Genomic DNA, 27,101 nt, shown 5'->3' with positions numbered 1-27,101 from the left:
CATACTACACATTTCTTTCTTTCATAATAAATCCTATGCATACTAAAATGCCTTTTGCTGTCTGGTTTATCATTGGTTTGCAAAAACAACAACATGATACACGTTAAACAACACTATTTGTTGTCATGGCATGAGTGTAAATGAAAGTTATTGTTTTTCATCATTTCACCAGGAATACATGAATGAGCGGGTGAATGTTGTTTAACGCCGCAGCCAGATATCTTCCGTTATGTGACTGGGGTCTCTGAATAAACGCTTGTAGACAGTGTTCGAATTAGACAGAGGCCGACAGATTTGTTCTGGGGCTGATAGTTTTAAATTTCAGCAGGCCCTTTCAGCCTGCAGTTTATTAAAGTACTTATTTATTAAGCATTATTTAAGTAATGTGATAACCATAACCTTCATACTTATAAACAGTAGGATAAGACCTTACAAATGACCTGTCGTCGCAAAGATTTTTACAAGCTGATAATGTCCTAATAAATGTAGCCTTACACCTCTCACCATCGAGTCTCTGGGAACTCAGTGTGATAGCAGTAAAAGCTTCTGTTTGACTGGTTGTGTTTGGCAATTTATATTGCAAGAGTATGTCTCCTTGCTTCAGCTAAAATGTTTGGGCCTACGGGTTTTTTTTTCCACTAGGCCTACAGTTTTGTAAATGTGCTGCCCCTAAAGGCTCTCCGTTTACTCTGCTGAGTTTGACACTGCTTGTAGACCAGCAAACCAGTGTAAGAAAGAATGCGCGAAGTCCACGCCATGAATCTAGGCACGAGACACCAGATCCTCTTATGGCAAGCGGTGCACGGGTGGAACAGTCGTTTGTCTAATGCTTGCAGAGTTGCGTCCCTTAGGCATAACAGACACCTATGCTCGTTGGTTCGAATCCCGGTTTACCCTGATTATGTTTCGACGTTTGTCAGCACCATATCCTGGCTAGTACGATACTCCTGCATATGTTTGGACTTTCCTCCAACATGAAGCTGACACGCCGTATAAAAGTGAAACACTACCAAAGAACGGTTAAGCCTAACACACTGTACTCTAACAGCAAGCGACTCTTACCCGAAAAGGTTGAAGCTGCGTGCCTTAGTTTGACCAGGACTTAAGTCAGGGTGTGCTTTCCGTCCTGATGTCACCTTACTTGATTCTGTACACATGGACCGTCTGGCTGTTCTACCCTGTTCATTTCGGAGCCGATTTCAACCCATTGAAGCACCAGGCCACATTCTAAGCTGTGCAATCAGTGAGTTAACGGGGCTTTGAACAATACGTCAGTCATATCACGGGGTGTCATTTTAATGTTGGAAGGAGGTCCATGAGATCAGATTCGCCCTGTATTCTTGGTTTGCGTGCACTCATCCTCTTTTCGTCACTTTGAACTTTCCTCCCACATCAAGCTGATACGTTGTGATGTAGCAGCGTTAAACGCAAATCACGCTCTCATTCCTTTAATATTTAAGCCCACGTGGATTCCGAGATGGAATTGGTCCCAGCAGCCTACGCTTGTCGTGGGTGGCAACGCAAAGGATCAGTGGCCAGGCTTGGTGACTGCAGTGACCGTACCGTGGTGACGTTGTTCATAAGATTAATCACTGGATTGTCTGGACTCGATTATTTGGGGTCTTCTGTGATGTAGCTGAATACTGCGTTGAACAAACATACAAACTAACTCGGTTGTCAGTCATCATCTAGCTACCCACCTGTTAGGGTTGTACACCTGAGGGGCGAGACACAGATCAGGCAGTCACCTGGTCACCCATAATGTACTTCCTTGCAGGGGCGGTCGGGTAGCCTAGTGGTTAAAGCGTTCGCTCGTCACGCTGAAGACCGGGTTCGATTCCCGACATGGGTGCAATGTGTGAAGCCCATTTCTGGTGTCCCCCGCCGTGATATGGCGGGAATATTGCCAAAAGCGGTGTAAAACCATACTCCCTCACTTCCTTGCGATTTCCTTGTGACCATGTGATAGTATGATTTAAGGTTCACTTAATGATGCTTACTGCATTACCTGTAATTACTCTGAATTATTGGATTCAATCCACTAGTCCTCTGAACACCAAAATTCTGCATTAAATTTACAAAGTGAGTAAGTGAGTGAGTGTGGTTATATAATCTCACCCTCGTCTCATGGTAAATGTTAAACTTTCATGTATATATATTTAAACTTTTACAGACTTGTGTTGACATACTTGATCTCAGTGAGTGAGTGAGTATGGTTTTATGCCACCTTATATTCCAGCAATATCACAGCCGGGGACACCAGAAATGGGCTTCGAACTTTGTACCCATGTCGGGAATCAAACCAGGGTCTTTGGCATGACGAGCAAACACTTTAACAACTGGGCTACCCAAATGCTCCTAAACAACAAAGGGGGGCCCCATTCGTCTAAAGCACTGCAAATCACTGTGCAGAATTGCATCCCTTGGGCACCCAGAAACCTAAGATTGTGGGTTAAAATCCCGGTTCATCCCGATTGTGTTTCTAGGTTTGTCAGCACCATACCAGTGCTGGTGGGTTTCACCGAAGTGGTAAATGTCTGAGACCTGCATCACTTCGGGCTTTCCTCCCACATTAAGCTGACAGCCGTGATATAACTGGAAGAATGTTAAAGCGGCGTTAAACCCAACTCACTCATTTACTAAACAAACAAACAAAATCTCCTCTACTCTCGAATTCGCGTCTTTGACAGGGTGCAGATTCAATTTAAGAAAACCAACAAAAATGAACAGATACATTTTATTCCCGCTTTCACCGATTGTGCGTACAACCATAGCTGCCATCATAAACATCATGAAATACTGCTGCATAAGAACCAACACCACCAAACTTACTTGATTGTCAATAGTATTCAATGTCATCAAGAATAAATGAATAATGACATACACTAAAACACATCATATAAAAATACTGATCTCCCTGGGAACTAAGGTAAATGCTTTTTGGGAAACAAGTTCACAAACTAAACAGATCTTGAAAGGCAGAACACATGTGCAAGTATTAGGGCTGGGACGGGTAACTTGGTCCTACTCAATACCCGCCCGACCCGGGTACCCACAGGACTAGCCGGACCCGTGGTTCGTCACGTAAAATATTGTTTAATGACCAAAATTATCTAGAACTCTATGGTTACACTACAAGTCACTAATGTTTGCATTTCTTTCTGACAATGCACCCATTCCTTCTGTTTTTTCATTTGGTTGAATAAAGATATCACCTAATTCAACTTCAGTGTATGAATGACCAGATTGTTTAAAACATGTATCTTAATACGTTTTGCAAGGACTATGCCAAAAATGTTCCCATTCGGACATTTTGAGACATCTCATGAGACCTACAGTGGGTACCCGGGTAGGGTCGGGTAATAGCGGGGTGGGTACCTGGGTAGTAAATTTAGACTCGTCCCAGCCCTAGCGAGTATTTCCAGTTATATCAGCGTGTCGGCCAATGTGGGAGTAAACCCCAGTATGTAGCCCATGATCTCATACCTTCACAGACTATAGAAGATAAATGTGTTTTCAGATTTTTAGCTTTTCTTGAGTACACAATACGCATTTAGAATCATTAAAGAATTCTACATGACTTTTTCAAACAGTAATCACATTATTGAAAGGTTATTGGTAACTTCCCCAAGCACTATTTTTCAATGTTTTCTCAAAAAGCCAAGACAAAACATGACATCGCTGTGGAATGATATGACATTACCAATAAATGGCTGCTGTTTGCATGAAGGCCAACCAGAATGCACTGAAGCATACTTCTTCTGTTGACCATAAAGCAAAGGGAATTAGTTATGATATGAATATGATATTCAGTTTGTCCTACTGAATACCATGTTTTTCAAATTTGAGACTGAAAAACAAGGAACAGTATTTTTAAAGAAAGCCATTCTTATACCATGAAAAAAGTGCAAAGGCTTCCAGAGATTTATATCATATCTTGTCTATGTAGCTTGCCCAACACCAAGGGCGGATCCAGCATTTTTAAAATGGAGGGGTCCAAAATATCAAAATCCTCTCTCAGATAATTTTATTGTGAATTATAGCTAAAATGGATAGAATTAACATTAAACCACCCACATGTTATCAGAAATCAGCAGGCCAGTGTAACTTGATAATGCCCTCATATTGCCTGACGACAGGCCATTATCACTCCCGTTGTTAGGTGACGTCATAGGATGGGGATAGGTGACGTCACGTTCAATAGTGACGTCATCTGGTTTGTTCTATGACGTTTCCATATTTGTTGGTCAGTGACATTCGTGTTGATTGCAGTAAATGTTTCAAAACCGGTATTGTTGTTTCTTTTTATTTGATAACAAATTCCATCCATTTAAGATATAATAACGGTAACGCTATTTTTCAGGGCATTATCATTAGCAGAAGCCCTCAGTCTTTTCAACTGCTCTCCTTCGTCGGGCAGTTATTGGAAGACCTTGGGCTTCTGCAAATGCTAATGCCCTGAAAAATAGCGTTACCCTAATAGTAACATTCAAAAGGGGGTTGGGGGGTGGGGTGGGGGGGGGAGAGTCGAACAAGACCACACACACACAGCCTCTGGATCCGCCTATGCACACACCATGATTTACACTACATTATCAGCATCAGATCCACCTCCTTATTGCCTCCTCTCTGCCTCCGGTGTGTCAGGCTGATTGTGAGCATCAGCAGCCTTGAAGGCAGGAAGCTGCACCAGTTCTGCATGAATCCTCGCGATGGTAGGATAGCAGCTCATGTCAACACTGAACCTGGAACATCAGGAGGTCAGTGTAAAGCTGGGCCCATCCCTGGATGCCGTTGTTCAAAGGGATCTTAGTGCTGAGGTGATCGTAACACCCATACTTTAACATAGGCTTACGATCATCGTAGCGCTAAGGTTGTTTTGTACAATGGCACCCTGGTCTTACCTTGAAACTCACTGCTTCAAATGGTACCCCATCATTGAGCTACCAACCTGTTAGTATTGTACAGCTATGAGTGAGTTGGCCTCACTGCCTTGAAGTTGTATCTCAGTATGTCAGCTTAATGTTAAGGAAAGCCCCCAGTGGCGCAGGTAGAAGAGGATAAAACCAGGGCTATAGATAAGCTTTTGGTTACCCAGGGGTTTGATTTTCAATGGGTATCCACAATTTTTAGAGGGTATTCAATTTTTTTTACTCACCTGTTTCTTCACATTTGAATAATTTAACTTGAAAATATTTTTCGTAACAATTTCCTTAAAACTAAGTGAATAGTATTATACACATCTGCCATTGCTTGCGGCTCCCTCTCCGACAAGCCATGTTTGAAAAATCTTGCACTGCGAGAAAGGAACTATTTCTTCAATCACCAAGCAGTGACTGTTTAAGATACAACATGTATATATACAACATTGACTGGGCACGATGTGCTTTTCATGATTGGCATCTATCACTAATATCAGTATGTTTGTCGCACAAGCTTTTCCAAATGTAACTGTTGGTAAGTGAATTTCATGATCGGCTGATACAAAATCATTTTTTCTAACAGTTGTGATATACGCAATTGTTTTATCTAATATTTGTAATATACACATTAAATTTATAGTTTTTGTTGTGTATTTAATACACTAGGATTTGATTTGTCTGCATACTTCAGTTTACTTAATGCGTACTTTATGCAAATACACAGCTTATCTGGAGCTCTGTGAAACTACAGGAACTGTTTCATCCGAGACAAGCCAGGAAAAGTAATCTGGGTACATGCATGTAAACCCATGATCAAGTGATCCTGGCATGGTCTGGTTACATCACTATGCACAGCCAACTACAGAGACTTAACCATCATCTAGCTACCCACCTGTTGGCGTTGTACACCTGTGGGACTAGAAACAGGTCAGGTAGAGTCACCTGGTCACCTATACTGTACTTCCCCGCTGTTTCCTTGATGACCTGCTCCAGAGCTGGAACAAATACAGTTGGATGATATGCTTTACCTTTCACCTGATGGTGTTTACAGTATTATCATCAATAACTCTGAATTTTTGGATTCGTGTGTGATATACATACTCGATTGAAATGAAGAGGGTATCTGTGAAAACGTACACTTCAAAGGGGCATAACTCCAGACATACACGAACACTTCAGATGAACTGTTTACTACATAGCAGAGTAAAGGGGCATAACTCCAGACATACACGAACACTTCAGATGAACTGTTTACGACACAGCAGAGTAAAGGGGCATAACTCCAGACATACACGAACACTTCAGATGAACTGTTTACGACATAGCAGAGTAAAGGGGCATAACTCCAGACATACAAGAACACTTCAGATGAACTGTTTACGACATAGCAGAGTAAAGGGGCATAACTCCAGACATACACGAACACTTCAGATGAACTGTTTACGACATAGCAGAGTAAAGGGGCATAACTCCAGACATACACGAACACTTCAGATGAACTGTTTACGACATAGCAGAGTAAAGGGGCATAACTCCAGACATACTTGATTAAGTCAACATCCAAGTCAATAAATGATTGAAGGAACTTCTAAAGGCCATTATATACAAAGAACAACAAAGATATAACAGTGCAAACAGTACATACAAGCATATCACATCTTGGCTGTGATGCAGACTCTTGACTACATGCGACACTGAATGTATTCATAAAGACTAGTGAACATTTGTACACAGCTACCTCTAAATATATTTCACTAGGTCTCTAAATACCCAAATTCTGCTTTAAGATGCCTAAGAACAGACATTTCGAAATTATAATGTTTTTAGAAGAAGAAAAAGATTTATAGTGTCTTATGTTCTTAATGAAACCTTTCACATCTGAATAGGATTGAAAGCAATCAGTGGACAGCTACAAAACAACAGGCATAAAAGCTAAAATGGATAGAATTATCATTAAACCGCCCGCATGTTATCAGAAATGAGCGGGCCACTGTAACTTGATAATGCCCTCATATTGCTTGACGAAAAAGTGGGTCAGTGACATTCGTTGTGTGTTGATTGCAGTAATTGTTTCAAAAACGATATTGTTGTATATTTTTATTTCTTAACAAATTCTATCCAGTTTATCCATAATAACAGTAAAGCTATTTTTCAGGACATTATCATTTGCAGAAGTCCTCAGTCTTTCCAACTGCCCTCCTTCGTTGGGCAGTTAATGGAAGACCTCGGCTTCTGCAAATGACAATGCCCTGAAAAATAGCGTTACCCTTATATTATCCGTTTACTAGTACCGCAAACTGTTAGCTGGCCTCGGGGTAGGTGTCACATGCTGCTATCAAACTCCCAGTTACCTTACCCCACTATCACATGTACCAATGCAACACTGAAGTTGGATGAAAATCATGACCCAATTAAAAAGCATTCAAATATCTCAGCATGGGTTTTTACCATCAAAGCCTTTCTCAATCCACTTTTTGGCCCATTCCAACTTCTTGGCATCTCCTATTGCCTGCAGCACTTGTAGATTCTGCAGTGGCTGTATCCCACAATTCACTATTTCTGCAAGTGCCCTCGCCTAGGATTCAAGCACCTGTTCAATATCTTACAAGCATGCTTATTTCACGTCAAAGGGCTGGTGTGAGCCTTGTGAACATTGTGTTTATGTAAACAGTGTATTACTGAACTGCAAGAAATATCTGGATCATAAACTTTGATCAGCCTGATTTAAAATGGCCATGACAGACGATTGGATATCATAAAAATTATCTCAATACATATTTTGGGTAAAAAAATACTCTGCAGTCAAACCCAATCACCAAAGATTCCTACCTTCTGTCTCAAGACGGGGTCTTCAGATAACAGTTTGACACCTGGTCTGGTCTCATCCAGGTATTCGATGATAGGTAACTGAAACAGTCATTTCGGACTTCATTAGAAGCTGTACATCCACACTAATCATCAACTCACATGTTCTCCATACACAATGGGTTCTGTAAAATACAAATGAAATCATCCAAAACAGAACTTTCCCCAAAATGTGACCCAAGTGTCATTCAGTTGAGAAGTTTGTTTGATTGTTTGTTTGTTTTTTAACACCTAACTCTGCAATATTCCAGCCATATGATGGTGGTCTATAAATAATCGGGCACATTTCAGGGCACAAATATTGGCATAATAGATATGGCATCCACCATCATAAGATCCCATTATGAATAAAGGGAGGTAAGTATCAAATGCCAATTCAAGAACTGCAACCCCACAATCCCACTTTTAGTCTGATCGCATGACAAGTATAGTTTTTTTTGGTTTTGTTTGTTGTTTAACCCTGCACTCAGCAATATTCCAGCTATATGACTAACCACAGGTCTAGGTAGTCCTGTGGATACGCGGGTCCTACTCAGCACCCACCCAACCCGAGTACCCGAGTTTCTGTCCCAGCCCTAAGAGCGACACTGTTGACATCAGTGAAATTCACTGGCCATCACAAGCCTAGAACCAACCATGTTAAACTGTGGCCAGTCAGAAGGTACTCACTGACTGGGAGAGAGTTTGTCCATCAATAACTAGACACGGGAGCTGTTCCATCGGATTCATCTTCCTGTACGCCTCTGTATGCTGCAACATGTGTAGTCAGGGTCAATTCCATTGATACAATATGCCATGCACTGTTCTGGACTGACAATTGTTACAGTGACTAAAGTATAAGGACAGTTCACATTTCAGGGCACAAATATTGGCATAACAGATATGGCACCTACCATCATAAGATCCCATTATGAATAAAGGGAGGTAAGTATCAAATGCCTATTCAAAAAGTGCAACTACACAATCCAACTTTTAGTCTGATTGCATGACAGGTATAGCTTTTGGGGTTTTCTTATTGTTGTTTAACCTCGCACTCAAAAATATTCCAGCTATATGACAGCGGTCTGTAAATAATCAAATCTGGACAAGACAATCCAGTGATTGATATCATGAGCATCGATCCACACAATTGGGATGTGATGACATGCATCAACCAAGTCAGCAAGCCTAACCACCTGATCCCGTCAGTTGCCTCTTACGACAAGCATAGTCTCTTTTTACGGCAAGCATGGTTGCTGAAGACCTTTTCTACTCCAGATCATCATGGGGCTACAAGTATAGGGTAGTGGGGACCTATTCTTACCTGGTATCCATATAGAGCTATTAATAAGAAATAGGTAAACAAGGTAGATAATTCTATGGGTATACAAATTCTTTATACAGTGAATGTGACACTAACAGCGTTTATCAAGCAAGTATTAGTTTCTCCATCGAAATATCGCATTCATTGTATAACGAAGTTGTATGTCCATAGAACTATCCCTTGTTCATCATACCAACTTCTTAATGCCACTTAAAGAAGTTAAGAAAAAGGTATTTACGACTGACTACCCGGTTGTTATTATATAAATATGAAACATTACCTCCTAAGCATTTATCTATGGTTTGTTTGTCAAAGTTGTTTAAAGCTGCAGTTAGCAATATTCCATCTATAACAGGACGGCCTGTAAATATAAAGTAAGGGACAGGCACACCAGCAATTAGTAGCGAGATCCCATGTCTCGGTTAAGAATAGATGATCTGCCAAGTCACAGAGCCTGACCACTTAAGTCAACTTTAACAGAGGTACAAGAGACCCAGACCACATTCAACAAAGCAATCTTAGCGGTAAGACCATCATAATAACACTGACTTAGGACATACTAAGATCACCTTGTGGAACTGGGTCCTGGTGTTATTCTGCTACGACTACTGTAAGCCTGTATGTGGGACTTACGATTGTCTTAGAGCTATGATTGCTACAGGCATAAACATATATTTGACAAAAATAAGAAGTATTCACAAATAACCCACCTGTTGGCCTCCATCCTTGACAAGATGCACAATATTAGTCTCAAAGTCAATGCCTTTTAAGGCCAAAGCTGAAAACATGAAAAGTGTTTATTTAGTGAACTGTGTTTGATCAAACTTGGGCAGATATTAGGTTAATTAATTTGCACAATTGCTAACATCCTCTACCTAAATGAGGCTGCCAACTCCCTTTTGGAAAGTAGGATTTGGGAGTCTATTTAGAGGGTATTTGGAGTGTGGTTAGCAGGAAACAAATAAAATTGTTTCTGTATACAGATTCAACATGGTGTGTGTAAAAATGTTCTTTACATACTTGATTATTTTGATATTTTTTTCAGTAATTCAACTTTAAATAACACCATTTTATGACCTAGGAACATGTTCTTAGGGTTTTTGTTCTATGTATACCTTTGTAGAGTGAATTCCGACATGTGATTTTGGGAATAGTGTTAAGTAATATTCGTGATTAAGCGGTGAGGAAATAAGATTCAGTGTGATTTAGAATTTCGATGGTATTTGGGATTCAGGGGAGGGTGGGTTGGATCACTCCTAAATGTAATCTCCATAGACCTTTAGTTACATTTAGTGAGTGAGTTTGGTTTAGCACCGCTTATAGCAATATTCCAGCAATATCATATCAGGAAACAAACATGGGTCTCGGCACTGCCAGTATCTGACAAAATAATGTTTACCTCGAACAAGCCAGGCATGCTGTTGACTAGTATATGTCACCCATCTTGTAAGTGGCAGCCCCACATTTGCACATACATGGTACAAAAGATAATCATTATCATTTTTCTCAGACTTTCTTTATGCTGTGGCTATAACAAGCCTAGCCAAGGAAACCAGCAGGATTACAAACTATAGAATACGTCCTTAGTATCCCTCCCCCTACTCTGTCCCTCTTATATCACAACAGTAAACACACTGGTTATCTACTAAAGTATTGAAATCAATATATTGTCGGATTATAGGTTTTCGGACAGCCATGTTTATCGTGATTACTTGCTCTAGCATCACACAGACATTGTAAATACTCAGATGATGGTTTGTTATTAAGAGAAAGTTGTCTTTCTTAAGTGAATGAGATGTTTAACTGTTGTTCATGTGATTAAGTGAAGAATGTACGAATGTTTCTTAAGTGTCCGTAAACCCATAACACGGGGATAAACATCTTCTGATTAAGCCTGACCTATTCTGACTCTCCAGGAACAGGTACTCCTCCAATATGTGTACAGGACTGGCTGCAAGAAAAACAAAATCAATTAAAATTTGGAATAATGGTATTACAAATTAATCCTGTACACCAATACACTCTTTCAGCTCCATGCATGAATTGCCTTGTACTTTCTACATGCTACCACACAATATCAAATGTTAAACAAGCATGAAAAACTCATATCCCCTGACAATTATATGACATGTCCGGTTGTGTCCAAGGCATTGGCCTTCCGGAAACTAACACTACCGCCATTTTCAGTCTAAGTCAAAGTCATTGCAATGGAAACTCGAAAAATTCTTTTTTTTTAAATCACAAACTATCAAAAGGCACCAGTTTACCACTAGACCTATCTATGTGGCAAGTTTGGTAAAGAAATAGTGTACATTTTTCAAGATCTGCTCCAAAAGAAGCACTAAGCCATTTTCAGTTTAAGTCTAAGTCATTGCCATGGAAACTTCTAAAATAAGTGTATAAAATATCCCAAACTATCAAAAGGAACCAGATCTTCACTAGGCCTATCTATATGTCAAGTTTGGTTAATTATCTCTAATGTTTTTTTATAGTTCTGCTTAAGAAACAGAACTTGACGGACAGAAAGACGGACAGACAGCACCCATTTCTATATCCCTCTTGGGGGCACGGGTGGCCCAGTCGTCTAAAGTGCCGCGATTCGCTGTGCAGAGTTGCGTCCCTTGGGCACGCCAGAAACCTATGATTGTAGGTTCAAATCCCGGTTTCTAGGTTTGTCAGCACCATACCCGTGCTCGTGGGTTTCACCGAAGTGGTAAACGTCTGAGACCTGCATCACTTCGGGCTTTCCTCCCACATTAAGCCGACACGCCGTGATATAACTGGAATACTGTTAAAAGCGGCGTCACACCCAACTCACTCACTCACTCACTATATCCCTCTTCCACTTCGTGGATGGGGATAATAACTTGGCTTTGAAGAAACTGCCACGGTGATGGTCAGAGGCATGGGATATGGTGCACATTCCACTTCAAAGGTAGAATATCTACCTGGCGCCCGCGGCTCAAATTTCCATCCACAGTAAAACGTACAACTGAAATTGTGCATCTGGTATTATCCAGTTCTTATATAATGAAATGATCACGTTGCTACGCATGTCATCGCTGAACACAGGAGTGTGCCTCAAACATGGCAAAAGGTTGACACGCATCTCACCTTGGCTGCCATGTTGCCTTTTTAGACGGAGCTCAGTTGAGTACGTCTATAAATAGTAGGCAGTCTGGGGCGAATTTCTACACAGCGCAATAACAGACTCGCTGAAGCGATGTACGTGTGTCAAAATAGAATCTCACCATCGTCTCTTTTGATGTCAAACATATCAACACTCGTCAATAAAAGTGTTAAACCCTCAGCAAGCCCAGGAGTTTTAAACTTTTATCGAATCTTGTTATATTTGATATCAAAACCAGAAACTATATACCGATTTTACGTATCATCCAAAACGATTTTATCATACCAAACTGGCTCCCACAGGAGATATCACTTGTGTGAGGTCAAGCTGTTAGCTGTACTTTTCACACACTATTTATTACCGTCTACAAACTGAACAAGTTGAAAGAATGATGTTGGATGATAAATTAAACCTCACCCTCGTGTCTTTTTATATCAAATATGTCAACTCGTCAACTCGTGTTGATATATTTTATATGTCAACTCGTCAACTCGTGTTGATATATTTTAAGACACTCGGGGGAGATATAGAGAATATCGCCTAGTGTCTTTTTATATACACACGAATTGATAAAAGTGTGTGTGTGGGTGAGGGGGGGGGGGGGGGGGGGTGGGGGGTGGGGGGGGGGGAATTATCAACGAGTGTTGATATATTTTATATCAAAAGACAAGAGGGTGAGATTAATGTGGACGGCATTGTTGAGGTCCTTCGCATCCTATTGTGACGTAAGGTCGAAATGACGTCACACTAGAAACATCGTCATAACTGAAGATTGTTGATGTCGTTCGACGATTGTGGTTTTCTCTAAGACGGCAGTCGTGATCAGTGCATTTTTTTCTAAAGGGGAGCTCAAAAGGGTGAAGAAATAATGGGTAATGAATACATTGTGAATACTGAATAATGAATACTGTGGAAAAATGTGTGCATTCTTTTCACGTTTACATTCGTGTCAATATATCAAACCGTTATATCATATAAGTAGTATGTTTGTTGACCTTTTTACTGTATTTGCATCTTTTACCACACGCTGCACTGAGACTGGTGTTAGGTGGTATTTTTTAAATAAACATAAGGGAGGAAAACGTCGCAGTGGATGACGGCTACTTGACGGTTTGCGAAACTGTCTTAGAAAATGGCCACTGTGTAGTTTAGAGAAAAAATTACTTCGTTTTCTAACATTATGTATCTACATACACACGCACTGAGCTATGAGGCAAGGCAGTTCATCTGCATTATTTAAAAAAAAATAAAAAAATTGAAAACTACACCTTAAATTGGCCCCCACAATATGACGTAGCCTACAAGGAGCAGAATTATGCAAATAAATTTACGACTGCATACAGATATTCGTAACTGAACATGAATTAAATCAATGTTAATTACCCAGTTATTACAGAGTGGGTTTTTAAATTGGATCCAACGCAGGTTTGAACAATATTTCAGTTATTCCTTGCGTTTCTGCTTATGGTCATCTTCACGCGGCAAAGGGGTTAACTAACAAGGGGTTAACTAACACCTTTGCCGCGGGAAGATGGCTAATGGTGTGAGTGGCATCCAATGTGACGTAGGTAGCAGACGTTTTCCACATTGATGAAACCCACAAACACGGGTGGGCATGAAGCTGACATGCCAACGACTAGCGGATCCTGGCCTAACCAAGCGGTGCAACTCTGCAAAGCGAAGTGTTTCACGTATCTTACATCACTTGGCTGCTCGTTTCAAAGGTACCTTGTCCGAGGGTGCATCTGTTATGCCAATCGATATATATAGGATTATATAATCAATGGAAACAGTGATTTGCATCAATGAAAGAGAACATGTTTGATTAACTCCTCCCGAACCAGAAAGTTTCATCTTTCGTGTTACCCCAAAGTCTGATGTCAGACTCATCAGTGAGCACAGAATGCGACAGCTTTACATTAAAACGTCATTTGACGACAGGGGAGCAAAATAGGGTTTGTTAAAAAAAATGGAATCACGCGATGCATTGTTGCAAATATCCTTGGTGCCATATAGTCAGAATCTGATGGGGAAAGTATGTAATTAAATATAAACGTCCCGGAAACTGTCAGTGAACAACAGCGATCTTTAATGCAGCGTTGGTAACAAGTTAATTGTTTTGGAGTAAGAATACGGCTTCGGCAAGGTGGTCCTTTCCGAGATCCTGCATGTAGCAAACATTTCTTTTGGACTGGACTCAACACCACATTCAATCCAGGATTGGTCCCCGTGCTCTTCACAAGTACACTACTGCGTTACTTCCAAGGTCGCCCTGCTTGGTTGGGGCGTAGGCCAAGAGGATGTTTCAGTGGGTCAGTGATGGTCTTGGGCGGAATGAAGACGGGTGGAGGAACTGATTTCCATGTCCTCGGTATTGGCCCCGACTCATCGTGCCAGGTTTGTGTATCATTGCTTGGGGTATGAATTGATCGACACAATTCCACAATTCCCGCAGGACCACGGAACATGATCCTGATTGCCATTAGACATTGTCATTAGACAGCATCCTGTAGCTCCCGATTCCCTCAGGACCACGGAACATGATCCTGATCGCCATTAGACAGCATCCTGGAGCTCCCGATTCCCTCAGGACCACGGAACATGATCCTGATTGCCATTAGACAGCATCCTGTAGCTCCCGATTCCCTGAGGACCACGGAACATGATCCTGATCGCCATTAGACAGCATCCTGGAGCTCAACGATTCCCTCAGGACCACGGAACATTATCCTGATCGCCATTAGACAGCATCCTGTAGCTCCCGATTCCCTCAGGACCACGGAACATTATCCTGATTGCCATTAGACAGCATCCTGGAGCTTCACGATTCCCTCAGGACCACGGAACATTATCCTGATCGCCATTAGACAGCATCCTGGAGCTCCACGATTCCCTCAGGACCACGGAACATGATCCTGATTGCCATTAGACAGCATCCTGGAGCTCCACGATTCCCTCAGGACCACGGAACATTATCCTGATTGCCATTAGACAGCATCCTGGAGCTTCACGATTCCCTCAGGACCACGGAACATTATCCTGATCGCCATTAGACAGCATCCTGGAGCTCCACGATTCCCTCAGGACCGCGGAACATGATCCTGATTGCCATTAGACAGCATCCTGGAGCTCCACGATTCCCTCAGGACCACGGAACATTATCCTGATTGCCATTAGACAGCATCCTGTAGCTCAACGATTCCCTCAGGACCACGGAACATTATCCTGATTGCCATTAGACAGCATCCTGTAGCTCCCGATTCCCTCAGGACCACGGAACATGATCCTGATTGCCATTAGACAGCATCCTGGAGCTCCACGATTCCCTCAGGACCACGGAACATTATCCTGATTGCCATTAGACAGCATCCTGTAGCTCAACGATTACAGCAGGACCACGGAACATTATCCTGATTGCCATTAGACAGCATCCCGTAGCTCCTGATTCCCGCAGGACCACGGAACATGATCCTGATTGCCATTAGACAGCATCCTGTAGCTCCCGATTCCCTCAGGACCACGGAACATTATCCTGATTGCCATTAGACAGCATCCTGTAGCTCCACGATTACAGCAGGACCACGGAACATTATCCTGATTGCCATTAGACAGCATCCTGTAGCTCCACGATTACAGCAGGACCACGGAACATTATCCTGATCGCCATTAGACAGCATCCTGTAGCTCCCGATTCCCTCAGGACCACGGAACATTATCCTGATCGCCATTAGACAGCATCCTGGAGCTTCACGATTCCCTCAGGACCACGGAACATTATCCTGATCGCCATTAGACAGCATCCTGTAGCTCCCGATTCCCTCAGGACCACGGAACATTATCCTGATTGCCATTAGACAGCATCCTGGAGCTTCACGATTCCCTCAGGACCACGGAACATTATCCTGATCGCCATTAGACAGCATCCTGTAGCTTCACGATTCCCTCAGGACCACGGAACATTATCCTGATCGCCATTAGACAGCATCCTGTAGCTCCCGATTCCCTCAGGACCACGGAACATTATCCTGATTGCCATTAGACAGCATCCTGGAGCTTCACGATTCCCTCAGGACCACGGAACATTATCCTGATCGCCATTAGACAGCATCCTGGAGCTCCACGATTCCCTCAGGACCACGGAACATTATCCTGATTGCCATTAGACAGCATCCTGGAGCTCCCGATTCCCTCAGGACCACGGAACATGATCCTGATTGCCATTAGACAGCATCCTGGAGCTCCACGATTACCTCAGGACCACGGAACATTATCCTGATTGCCATTAGACAGCATCCTGGAGCTCCCGATTCCCTCAGGACCACGGAACATGATCCTGATTGCCATTAGACAGCATCCTGGAGCTCCACGATTACCTCAGGACCACGGAACATTATCCTGATTGCCATTAGACAGCATCCTGGAGCTCCACGATTCCCTCAGGACCACGGAACATTATCCTGATTGCCATTAGACAGCATCCTGTAGCTCAACGATTCCAGCAGGACCACAGACATGATCCTGATTGCCATTAGACAGCACCCTGTAGCTCCACTATTCCAGCAGGACCATTAGACAGCATCCTGTAGCTCCACAATGTCTGCAGGACCACGGAACATGATCCTGATTGCCATTAGACAGCATACTGTAGCTCCACAATGTCTGCAGGACCATGGACCATGATCATGTTGCAAAGGAGACAGCATCCTGTAGCTCCACAATGTCTACATGACCACAAAACATTATCCTGATTACCATTAGACAGCATCCTGTAGCTCCACGATTCCAACAGGGCCATGGAACAGCACCCTGTAGCTAGACAATGTCTGCAGGACCACAAATCTGTCCCGATCATCATAAGACAGCATCCTGTAGCTCCACGATTCCAACAGGGCCATGGAACAGCACCCTGTAGCTAGACAATGTCTGCAGGACCACAAATCTGTCCCGATCATCATAAGATAGAATCATGTAGATCCAAGATGTCTGCATGACCACGGAACATGATCCAGATTGGTGTCACAAATTACCAAGGCCCACTTGCACATAGCCACCTTAGCGTTAAGACTATCGTAAGCCTATGTTAAAGTATGGGAGTTACGATCATCTTAGCACTAAGAGCGCTTTGTGCAAGTAGGCCCTGTACTATTTTAATGACATGCTCACTTAAGTGATTCAAAATGTGTTGATGTTTTTCATCTTATCAACTTCCAAAAACCACTCAAAGACTTGGTGTAGTAACATGGCATCTTTTTATTGCAAACTCGGCAGAACACCTTGAGGACAGGAAGCAGCATTAGCGCAATTAATCGTTTTTAACATACACTTTAAAGATAACATGAACACATATTGGAAATAATACTTATAAATGACCAAACAAATAATGATGCTAGTGAGACCGGTCCATTGATCAAATCAATCCAGATGCCATCTTCTTATCCCTTCAAAATTAAGATAATTTCAAGCACCTTGTTTATATTTCACCCCAAAATCACGATTTACATGATGAAGAAACCACATAAATGAATACCTAAAGCTTTAAATATACATTGTAACTTTAAAAGTTATACCTCCATGAAGTTTATGTTTAACCCAATATATACAAGACTGCTGTTACTAAAAATCAGTTCATTTTTAAAGTTGTCAATGAGATTGTATACTTCTGTAATGAAGGTATTGTACAGATGATATTAAAAGGAAAACTTAAAGCTACTGTACATTGTTGTAAAAGGGCTCTTAATTATGTGTACTCTAAAACAAGCACATCCAACAGAATATTTCCCTGTAATTAGTATGTAAGTTGATATTAGCTATGTTTCAGACACACTGATCCATCGCCCAAGCCCGACCAGCCTCTTTGCTAGAAAGATCGTGAAGCCACACAACCCTTTCAAATAATTTACTTGCATATTTGTGATAAGCCACAAATTATTTTTTTCTGATTAATTTTATATAACAAGGTGTTAGGGTAAAAAAAAAGCTGTCCAACAAACCAAAAAAAATTGTTTAGATTTATTTTGTAAGAAGGCATTTCATCATGTTTTGATTTTACTTTCTAAGTTTAATAATCCAACCCAACACTTACTTACTTATTGTCTCCAGTTGGGGTATTGATATACAGGTACATGAATTTGTCTCCCATGGTGTTTCAGGACAAGCAGAAACATTGTAAGAGGTTTAAAGTAACTTACTTCTACATTTGAAACACTTCACTTCAGCAGCTTACTCCAAACAGTAATGAGTAAGTGAGTGAGTATGGTTTTACGCCGCTTTTAGCAATATTCCAGCAATATCACAGCGGGGGACACCAGAAATGGGCTTCACACATTGTACCCATGTCGGGAATCGAACCCAGGTCTTCGGCGTGATGAGTGAACGCTTTAACCACTAGGCTACCCGACCGCCCCCAAAACAGTAACGAAGTTACCTATGACATCATGGTGATCACAGAAATAACACTATATCGGATTTTAATGCGCTCAAACAAAACCGAAGATCTCTAAAAGTCATAACAGAACTTACAGTAGTAAGAATTGGGCTGTATCCAATAAGGATCTAGCATCAAAGTAGGGTTTGTCTCGAGTGAGTGAGTCAATGGTGTTTAACACCACTTCAACACACTCCACAGATTTGGACAATACACTGTGTACACTGTAACCTCGTAATAACCTATTCCTTCCTTGTGAGAATCTTCATAATGTATAAGAACTCAGTAGAGATGCTCATGAACTCAAGCATGAACTAAGTGTGGGGGCTGCAGCTTACACAGATATACTTGTAACCCAAACATGCTAAAGGAAGAACAAGAAAGAGACTACATGTATGACAAATAAAGCCAAATATTTTCATGCTCAGCAGGAGTCCATTTGCAAAGGAATATTATCAAAAATACTACTCAAGTTAAAGAACACCAGATTCATTCATTTTACTGTAAGAATTTGGAGTTCCTTAACTTTTTTCAAGTAGTTTATAAAATTAGAATACAGTAGACTACGGTTAAAACGAACACGCTTATAACGAACAGCGGATATAACGAACTTACTTTTTGGTCCTGACTATTTGCTGTAGTTATTCTGTATATATGCTTATAACGAACTACGGTTATAACAAACTAAAATTAGTAGTCCCTTTGAGTTCGTTATAGCCGTAGTTTACTGTAGCTCATAAAGTGAAGCTTGGGACACTATGGGGACATACACTTTGATGTCTGATGTCTTTTTGGTTCCATTTATCACTGTAATGTTCAAGCTGTTTTGCCATTTTACAACCATGACAACTGAGATTAAACAAGACATACAACAAACCAGGCCTTATTAATCAACTGCATTAACTAACTAAACTACCTTACTGCCCTGTCGCACATTTAGACATTAGAGCATACCCATCGTTCATCACATCATCCCTACTTCATCAATACCACTGAACAAATGGCAATGTTGCCTCAAACAATGAAAGAACTGGAAGACAATAGTTATGCAGCCAAAAGCAGATGATTAACAATCAACAGTCACTCCGAGAGTAGTTTTTAAAGGATCTGCCGGGCAAAAGAAAGTATACGCCCATGTTTGATGGTGACTACAAATGAAACAAACAAGAAATGGTTATTCGATGGTGATGTATTTGATACGGGTGTGGGCCTCCAGTTTGCAGTGTTTCGTCGACTGTTTCAGCCTTGTAAAGTTTTGACGTTTGTAATTTTTGGTCAAATCCAATTTTCAAGTGTATACATGTACTTTCTTTTGCCTGGCAGTTTAGATGGGGACAAATCTTGGATTTGAACCCTAAACTTAACAGTCCTGGCAAACCTCAAAGTGCTCGAGTTGGCAGCACCTTGGCCCATCCTGATATATGCAGGGATGAACATGGATATTTTCCTTTTCAGCTGAAACGTCTTTCATGGATCGTGGTCCATAATTTATGGGTGGTTCATCAGAATTTAACAAACTTGTGGTCACTAAAATTTGCGGATCTGCGGAAGATTCTCATCCCTGTATATGGCAGATTGTTAACACTGTTCTTACTCATAGCAGTGTTTGACACTCACCACACTTTGGTGTTCGTCCAAAGAACTAGATCACGAGGAGATCTACTGGTTCTTTTGGGTCTAGTAGTCTACTGGTGATAACAATCAAGACAATAATAACTAACATAGAAAGAAGAAGAAAACAATATTCCATGAGTTTGCACCACATATCAGTTTCCAATCCGAGAAATAATCAAGAGTTCCCCAAACATCACACTAGAAGTTGGACCACCATTTCATTTTTTCCACTGGTCTCTAAGAAAATGACAACATTGGGACCAGCATGACTCACGGACCAGTGGGTGTCAGAAAGTGTCAAGTCAAGCACTGCAGGTCCTGACATATTGTGGACACATCATTCTCATGATGACTTCATTGTTTGGTCTTGTTTGAGCGACAGTTCTGTGGACTGAAATGTCAGCCATCCAGGCTGGTTTCTTATCCTGTTGTAAAGATGATAAAGAAGTCCTACTGAAAGTGTGCAACATGTGATCATGGGAGTACATCATGGGAGTATCATGCAGCTGTTACAAGGGTTTTACCTTGACTTACAGGGCAACCCCAATAATTAATTTGAAGGGTCCTTGCAGGCAGTATGGATCCTGTTAAGTAATGAAATGGTGAAGTGTACTGTACATTGGGATAATTACTTGAATGAATGAATGAATGAATGAATGAATGAATGAATGAGCCTGAAATGAATCAATGATCACGTGCACTGTGGTCATGATTGATGGATGAAATGACGGACGCCAATAACTTGATGCTCTGGAGGAACACTGAATATTATTGTGCATCCCTCGGGACGCAGTATATTCTTTTTCTGCGTCCAATCTCAACATTTGTGCGTCCTGGACGCACATATTATGGCGTCATGTACAGCCCTGTGTTACTGATGCATGTTTGTGGTGATGTCCTGGACGATGCGTGCTAAATCATTGCCTCGTGTGTAATACCAATTGATGATGAGATGCTGCAGTACAGGAGGTACAGCCCTGCCCTGCCCTGCCCTGCCCTGCCTATATGTATGCACATATCTATTGCAAAAGAGAGTCAGTCAGCAATACAAGTAATGCCTATCAAACAAAGCAAGCATATCAATACAACACATATAGCATGCTACATGATACAGTGTAAGAATAAGATTCTGTTGTCATCAACGTCTTCAGACATAAGGCAAAAAATATATATAAAAGAATTGGTTCTCAGGCAAAGACTTTTGAAAATATGGTGTGCGGTGTTTATTTTTTGCTTGTTCAAACTAGTATGTACCCAAATAAACAGTTGTGTACCATCGACCTGGGACAGGGTCTCCCGACATAAACAAGCACAAAAACCTATTGCTGCCATGACCATAACACGAGATGTGCAGTAAAGCAGTGTGCATGTAAAGGGAAGTAACTGTGTGACATATTGGATCGATTGTTTTTAAGTATTAGGATTTCTAATATTTTTTTTTAAATGGAAATAAAACGAAATGTGCAGCAGACTTTATGATGATGCGGGCAGTGCCTGAGAACCAAGACCATTATTCTTTTTAGCCTAAGGTCGGTTGCTTTAATGAATATGCCAGAAAATGGCTGCTGATGGCCAAGACCATTTGCAGTCAGTACACAGGACTACTACATGTCCATTCTTCCTTTGTTAGTCGGCCCAGGACACATGAAAGGATCTATTAATACCCCACATGAATTCATTAGATGAATGCCCATTTCCGAGGATGAAAACAAATTCTAACAGTCAGCGCCCTGTATCACAAGCCTGCTTGTTTGACACAATGCTCATGTCAAAGAGAACTCACTGTCTCTTCTTCCCCATCAATGCCATGTTCTGTACTGTGTCATATTATTAGGTCATTTCTCTCAAAGCTCTACTGACTCGAAGGTGCTAAAACTAGGGAAGGAAAATTTACTCTTGGAATATTCTTATCCTGCTTTTTTAAATACAGCTTCAGTTGTGGCCACAAATCAGTGTTATTTGAACAAATTTATTTAATTTAATGAGTTAATGGCAAAATCAACATAAGTCATTCAACTGCTGCCTGTATTCGATCCATTTCATGGCTTCAAAGAACCAAATTACCGTATTTCCTTGCTGTTCAGATCATATATATGATAGTGTGTGTGTCCCTATATCAAGATTTGACCAAAACAGAATTTTCCCCAAAAAATATCACGTGACCGGTAAAATAAATCACACACTTGTGAGTTTTGTATTAGACTTTCAGGGCAGCATCCCCGTCATGACCATAGATCTGTCATTATAGTCATTATTACATGACGGAAATGATTCTAAAGAAACATAATAATCACACCAAATGGAATAAATATACAATTCAATGTACAAGTAATAACAAACCTTTAAAATAAATATCCAGATAAAACAAGTAAAACGTGTCGCCAATACACCACCCATCAGCTGTCACTGCATCAGATGAGATTAGAAATTCCACATGTTCCTGCAGTTTTTCCCAGGGTAACCATAGTAACACCAACCTTTTTTTCTCGGAAATCATGAAACATATATCTGATATATAGCCCCTGGCCCTGTCTACAATACTTTTATTTAATTTTATTACTTTTCATTTTATTACAATTTTAATTAACAGTTTGACACAACACTAGTTAACATGTTCTTAGTAGCTGTTGTGCCATAGGAATCTCTGTGCTTAGTTCTCCAGCCTGGTGACTGTCACCCTGTATCATGTGTACTGGGCCAGCATTGTCCGTCACCACCCGGCTGAACTCAGTTCTTTAGAGCGCTATCGCTTGACACGCACACATCTTCTGTAGTTACTTTAACATCTGACCAATCGGACCATGAGGACATCCTGCCTATGGGACATCCCCCATATAAAGTGAGTGAGTGAGTGAGCTTGGTCGTATGCTGCTTCAACAATATTCCAGGAACTTCCCGTGAGGTACACAACTGAGCTTCACATATTGTACCCTGATAGGAATGAAACCCAGACTTTATGCATGACAAGCAAATGCTTTAACCAGTAGGCTATCCCAGCACCGCAGAAAGTTTCACAGCTTTTGAATTTTTAATATCTGTTTAAGATGCTCCACTTCATGATGCCCAATTCCCGCCTAAATCTTGATATAGTAATTGGTCACTTGTAGCAACATGAGATTGAATCATAACAACCAGACTGATATCCATCATCACATTGAAGATTACGGAAAATCAAAGCAAGTTCTCAATCAGCATCTACTAATTGGCTTGAACCTTGTCCCTCTTGAACCACCATTACCATGCATCCACATCAAGTTCATCACCACCAACATGGCTGCACTAGTTGTACTTATCTGGGGAACCAGTCACAATCTCTTCATGTCCTTCTGAAGCTTCTGAAGTGTACTGCAGGGTACATGCTAAACAGTAACAGTACTTCCGCACCAGAACAACCTGTAAGACTCGACAACACTGACGGCAGCCACGCCTCCAGAATCGTGCAGGGTGGTCAGAGGACTCTAAGGATGCTGCTACGGAGGTGCACACTGCAGGGACAAATGACACCATGTCTTGAACCATCATTACAATCTGCTAGTCTTCATCAGACCAGTAGTAGTCCTTTTCTTCCTCATCCATTTCCTCTTCTTCCTCCACCTCTTCAAACAGGTTTGTAAGAGTGGTGTCATTTCTGAACAGTGACTTGGTAGGGCCGGCCTTCTCAGCACCCCTTGCTCGAGGCGTTTGACTCTGGGGGGTAAACCAAACCAAATCATTATATAACAGAATACATTTACAGGGTCTAAACATGTGTACAAGTCAAGCATTATGTTTAAATCATCTAAAAGCTCAAGAGTCAGAGAATGTTCATAGTTGACGAGTCAGTCATCAACAGCAGTGAAAATCCTCTTGACAGATACACATTAAGATTTAAGAGTATTTCGGTCACATCATAACATTGCTTCACTGTGACGTAAGAGGTGAAAGGGGTTTTAATGTTGAGTTCAAGATTATTGGACTCATAAAGCGATATGTGTGTGCGTGCGTGTGCGTGTCCTTGTGTGTGTGCACCTGTGTGTACTAGTCTGGGCTTATGCTAGTTTTATAGTGCCAGCCCACTGAGATAACATGCTACAGTTTAACATGTATACCTAGCACAGAATATCCTTAATGCTGAGTGCCAGACAGGGTACCAACAAGTACATCTTTTAATCTTGTTTGGTATGATGCAGTCCAGGGATCAACCACCGACCTTCCGCTATCCGAGAGGAAACTCAATCCATAGAGGGGGTCCTCACTGTGGCACAGGTTGAAGAAGTTTGTGAAGCCATGATCAGGGTCCTATTCCACAAAGTGATCTTAGCGCTAAGACCATCGTGACTCCTATACTATAACATACACTTATGACAGTCATAGCACTTAGATTGTTTTATGGAAAGGGCCCAGGTGTCTAGCACAGATTGGTGATCATAATAGGAATGTCTTGGAATTGAACTCACAACTATCAGATGTTGGCACATTACAGACCCAGACAGGGGAGCTGCAGTGCCTGAGACTGAGATATTCATAGAAAGACCACCACATGAGAGTGTTAAGTAAAGAAAAACAGTCACCTTGGAATCCTTTCCTCTGTTCTGTCTCCCTCCTTTCCGCTGATTCTGTGCAATCACCTGATCTGCCATTTTTCTGAAATGACAACACATCACATATTAAAGATGGGATCACAGAGCGATGGGCCGATTGTTATTTACACATGTCCAATGTACCAACAGACAACCAAACTATCGCCAAGACAACCATAGACACTGCTCATCCAGCCAAGCCCTTTATACCTGAATCCATGAGCTATCCAGATGATTAGGTATGATGAATATAGGTAAGAAATGGAGTTTCATCATCTGACTTCAGTTTTCTGATCCTAACACCTAGCAGGGATTAAGCTGTACCAATATATATCTTGGGACACTCAGTCACACTTTTTGGGGGGTCCCAGTCATGAAAATGGGGGTCCCAAGGTAACCATTGATCTAACAACAAATAGAAAATATGGTACATGTGAAGCCATAGCCAAACTATGAATGGGATCTTTTTGTTTTGAAAAATACCTTGATGATTGAAGAATAGCAGGCATGGACAGTCACATTTATGTGCATGCCACGGGGTCCACAATAAATCTTGTTGTTGTGCCCCCATAGTGAGGGTTTGTTACACAAATAAATTCTAGTCTTGATGCCCTGCACATGCCGGTGAAAGCTATGAACACTATATACTAAGACCATTACTATAGATTTTATTGATGAAAAGGCGTGATAACTTATCAACAGGATGTCATTGTTTTTGTTGTTACAAATTGTTGATATATGCAACAAAACAATAAAATTATATTGAAGAAAATGTTGCTACAGTCACTGGTTTGCCTGGGCCAAGCTAGATTATTTACAAGCTACAGAGATGTAGGTGGGATATGCTCACATACTGCTTAATCTCCATCACTCATTGATAAATCTGTCAGTCACACTACCGATGATCATATACATGTGTTGTACAGGCTTAATTTAATCTACCAATCAACAACACAGTCAAGTGTTCCTCAGCTTTTGTGTACCTGACGAGTACAGCGATCACCAGAACACAATGTCATGACTCATATTCCTGATATTTTTGCCTGGGATGGAAGTGTCCTGATTATCAGGATTTCCCTGTACGCTGAAGCCAGATGCTGACATCCGAGACTAGCTCACCTATTGAGAGGGTTGAGCCACGGAGTAGTGACAGTTTTGACACCACTGGTGGGTGTCTTGTGAGAGAAGCGGGAACCTTGAGAAACGATAGGCGTCTTGTGTCGAATGCCTGGTGTAGGCAAACACTCCGATTCAAAATCAAGCTCTTCTTCCTCTGTCAGTGTAAACTTCTGTGGCAGTGACTGTAAATAGAGTGTCCAGACATCAACATAAGATCAAAATTAATCCTGAATTTTCGCTCCATGTCTTAAAAACACTTCAAAAATACACATCAGGAACCGGTGGGCTGGGTTTGTTGACATCAGTAATTAGCTGATGACTCTTTCATTTGGGTTGATATGATTTGTTTCAAGGATATTTAGAAACCATAGATAGATTAGAATCCCTCCCACAGAAACAAGTAGTTTCATATTTCATAGCTCCAATAAACATATTGTCTACTCCAACGCTCTGAATACACGACAATTTTATGAGAAGCTACAGTGACTGACATAGAAGTGTACCAAGGCTGCAAATATATCATTATATAAGGTAGCTACTCGATAAATCGCAAGTTTCAAAGCTACTTCTTGCCCCTCATCAGGTGAATACTGGGTCGTCTAAACTCATTACGGTTTTTGCATGATAAATAGTCATTAATCAGTGAGTCCCTAAAGCTCTCTTCACCTTTTTCTGAATGCCTGTTTTGTGAGGCGTGGCGTCAAAGATGTCGTCCTCCACTCCTTTGTTGTGTTTGTTGTAGACCTCCCGCAGCTGCTCCTTGCGCTTCATGGTGCCTCGCCCCGCAGTCACACCAGCAACTGGAAGCAGTGACAGCCCTGTAGTTAACTCTACTGTCACCAGTACTACATATATATGATGGCCAGTAAATTCATTACCAATCAGACTGATAGATGGCAAACAATAGTTGCAGGGCAATGGTGTGGACTATTGGCCACTACTGCTCATTCCCATTGTTTTCTTATCAGTAAAAAATGCTTAAAATTAACAAACAAGGCTACCTGGTCAGTGCTTCAGGTTGCCAGGACCACTCAAAGAAAATATATGACACACCATTTCTGAATGATGGAGATCTTTGGCCTTAAGTTTGCAAAACAACAATCTTAGCTACAAATTTAGTAAATCCTTAGGATCACGATCTTAGGCTTCAGGTACAATCAAATCG

At 41.3% G+C, this 27,101-nt stretch overlaps 2 protein-coding genes across 2 annotated transcripts in view; both read right to left on the bottom strand.

Annotated features, from left to right (window-relative positions):
* Positions 1-4,501: 4,501 nt before the first annotated feature.
* On the bottom strand, positions 4,502-12,291 carry LOC124134819 (maleylacetoacetate isomerase-like). The gene is made up of 8 exons (XM_046499865.2): positions 12,205-12,291; positions 10,990-11,041; positions 9,801-9,868; positions 8,457-8,537; positions 7,752-7,829; positions 7,371-7,497; positions 5,815-5,917; positions 4,502-4,745 (listed from the first exon to the last, which is right to left on the bottom strand). Exons 1-8 carry the CDS (start codon positions 12,214-12,216, stop codon positions 4,616-4,618), a joined length of 651 nt encoding a protein of 216 aa, XP_046355821.2. The 5' UTR covers positions 12,217-12,291; the 3' UTR covers positions 4,502-4,615.
* A 5,159-nt stretch (positions 12,292-17,450) lies between these two features.
* The window catches only part of LOC124134817 (mis18-binding protein 1-like), a 31,499-nt gene continuing 21,848 nt past the window's right edge, over positions 17,451-27,101 (bottom strand). Inside the window, exons 17-20 of the mRNA XM_046499862.2 lie at positions 26,603-26,736; positions 25,937-26,118; positions 24,809-24,881; positions 17,451-23,945 (exon numbers count right to left, since the gene is read on the bottom strand). Of these exons, the coding sequence (XP_046355818.2) occupies positions 23,790-23,945; positions 24,809-24,881; positions 25,937-26,118; positions 26,603-26,736 (545 nt within the window). The 3' untranslated portion in view covers positions 17,451-23,789. The remainder of the gene's footprint in view (positions 23,946-24,808; positions 24,882-25,936; positions 26,119-26,602; positions 26,737-27,101) is intronic.

Source organism: Haliotis rufescens, unplaced genomic scaffold, assembly GCF_023055435.1.
Source record: "Haliotis rufescens isolate VD_foot unplaced genomic scaffold, xgHalRufe1.0.p SCAF_3, whole genome shotgun sequence".
NCBI lineage: Eukaryota > Metazoa > Mollusca > Gastropoda > Lepetellida > Haliotidae > Haliotis > Haliotis rufescens.
Note: the sequence above shows the minus strand (reverse complement) of the source record. Positions and strands in the feature narration are given on the sequence as shown.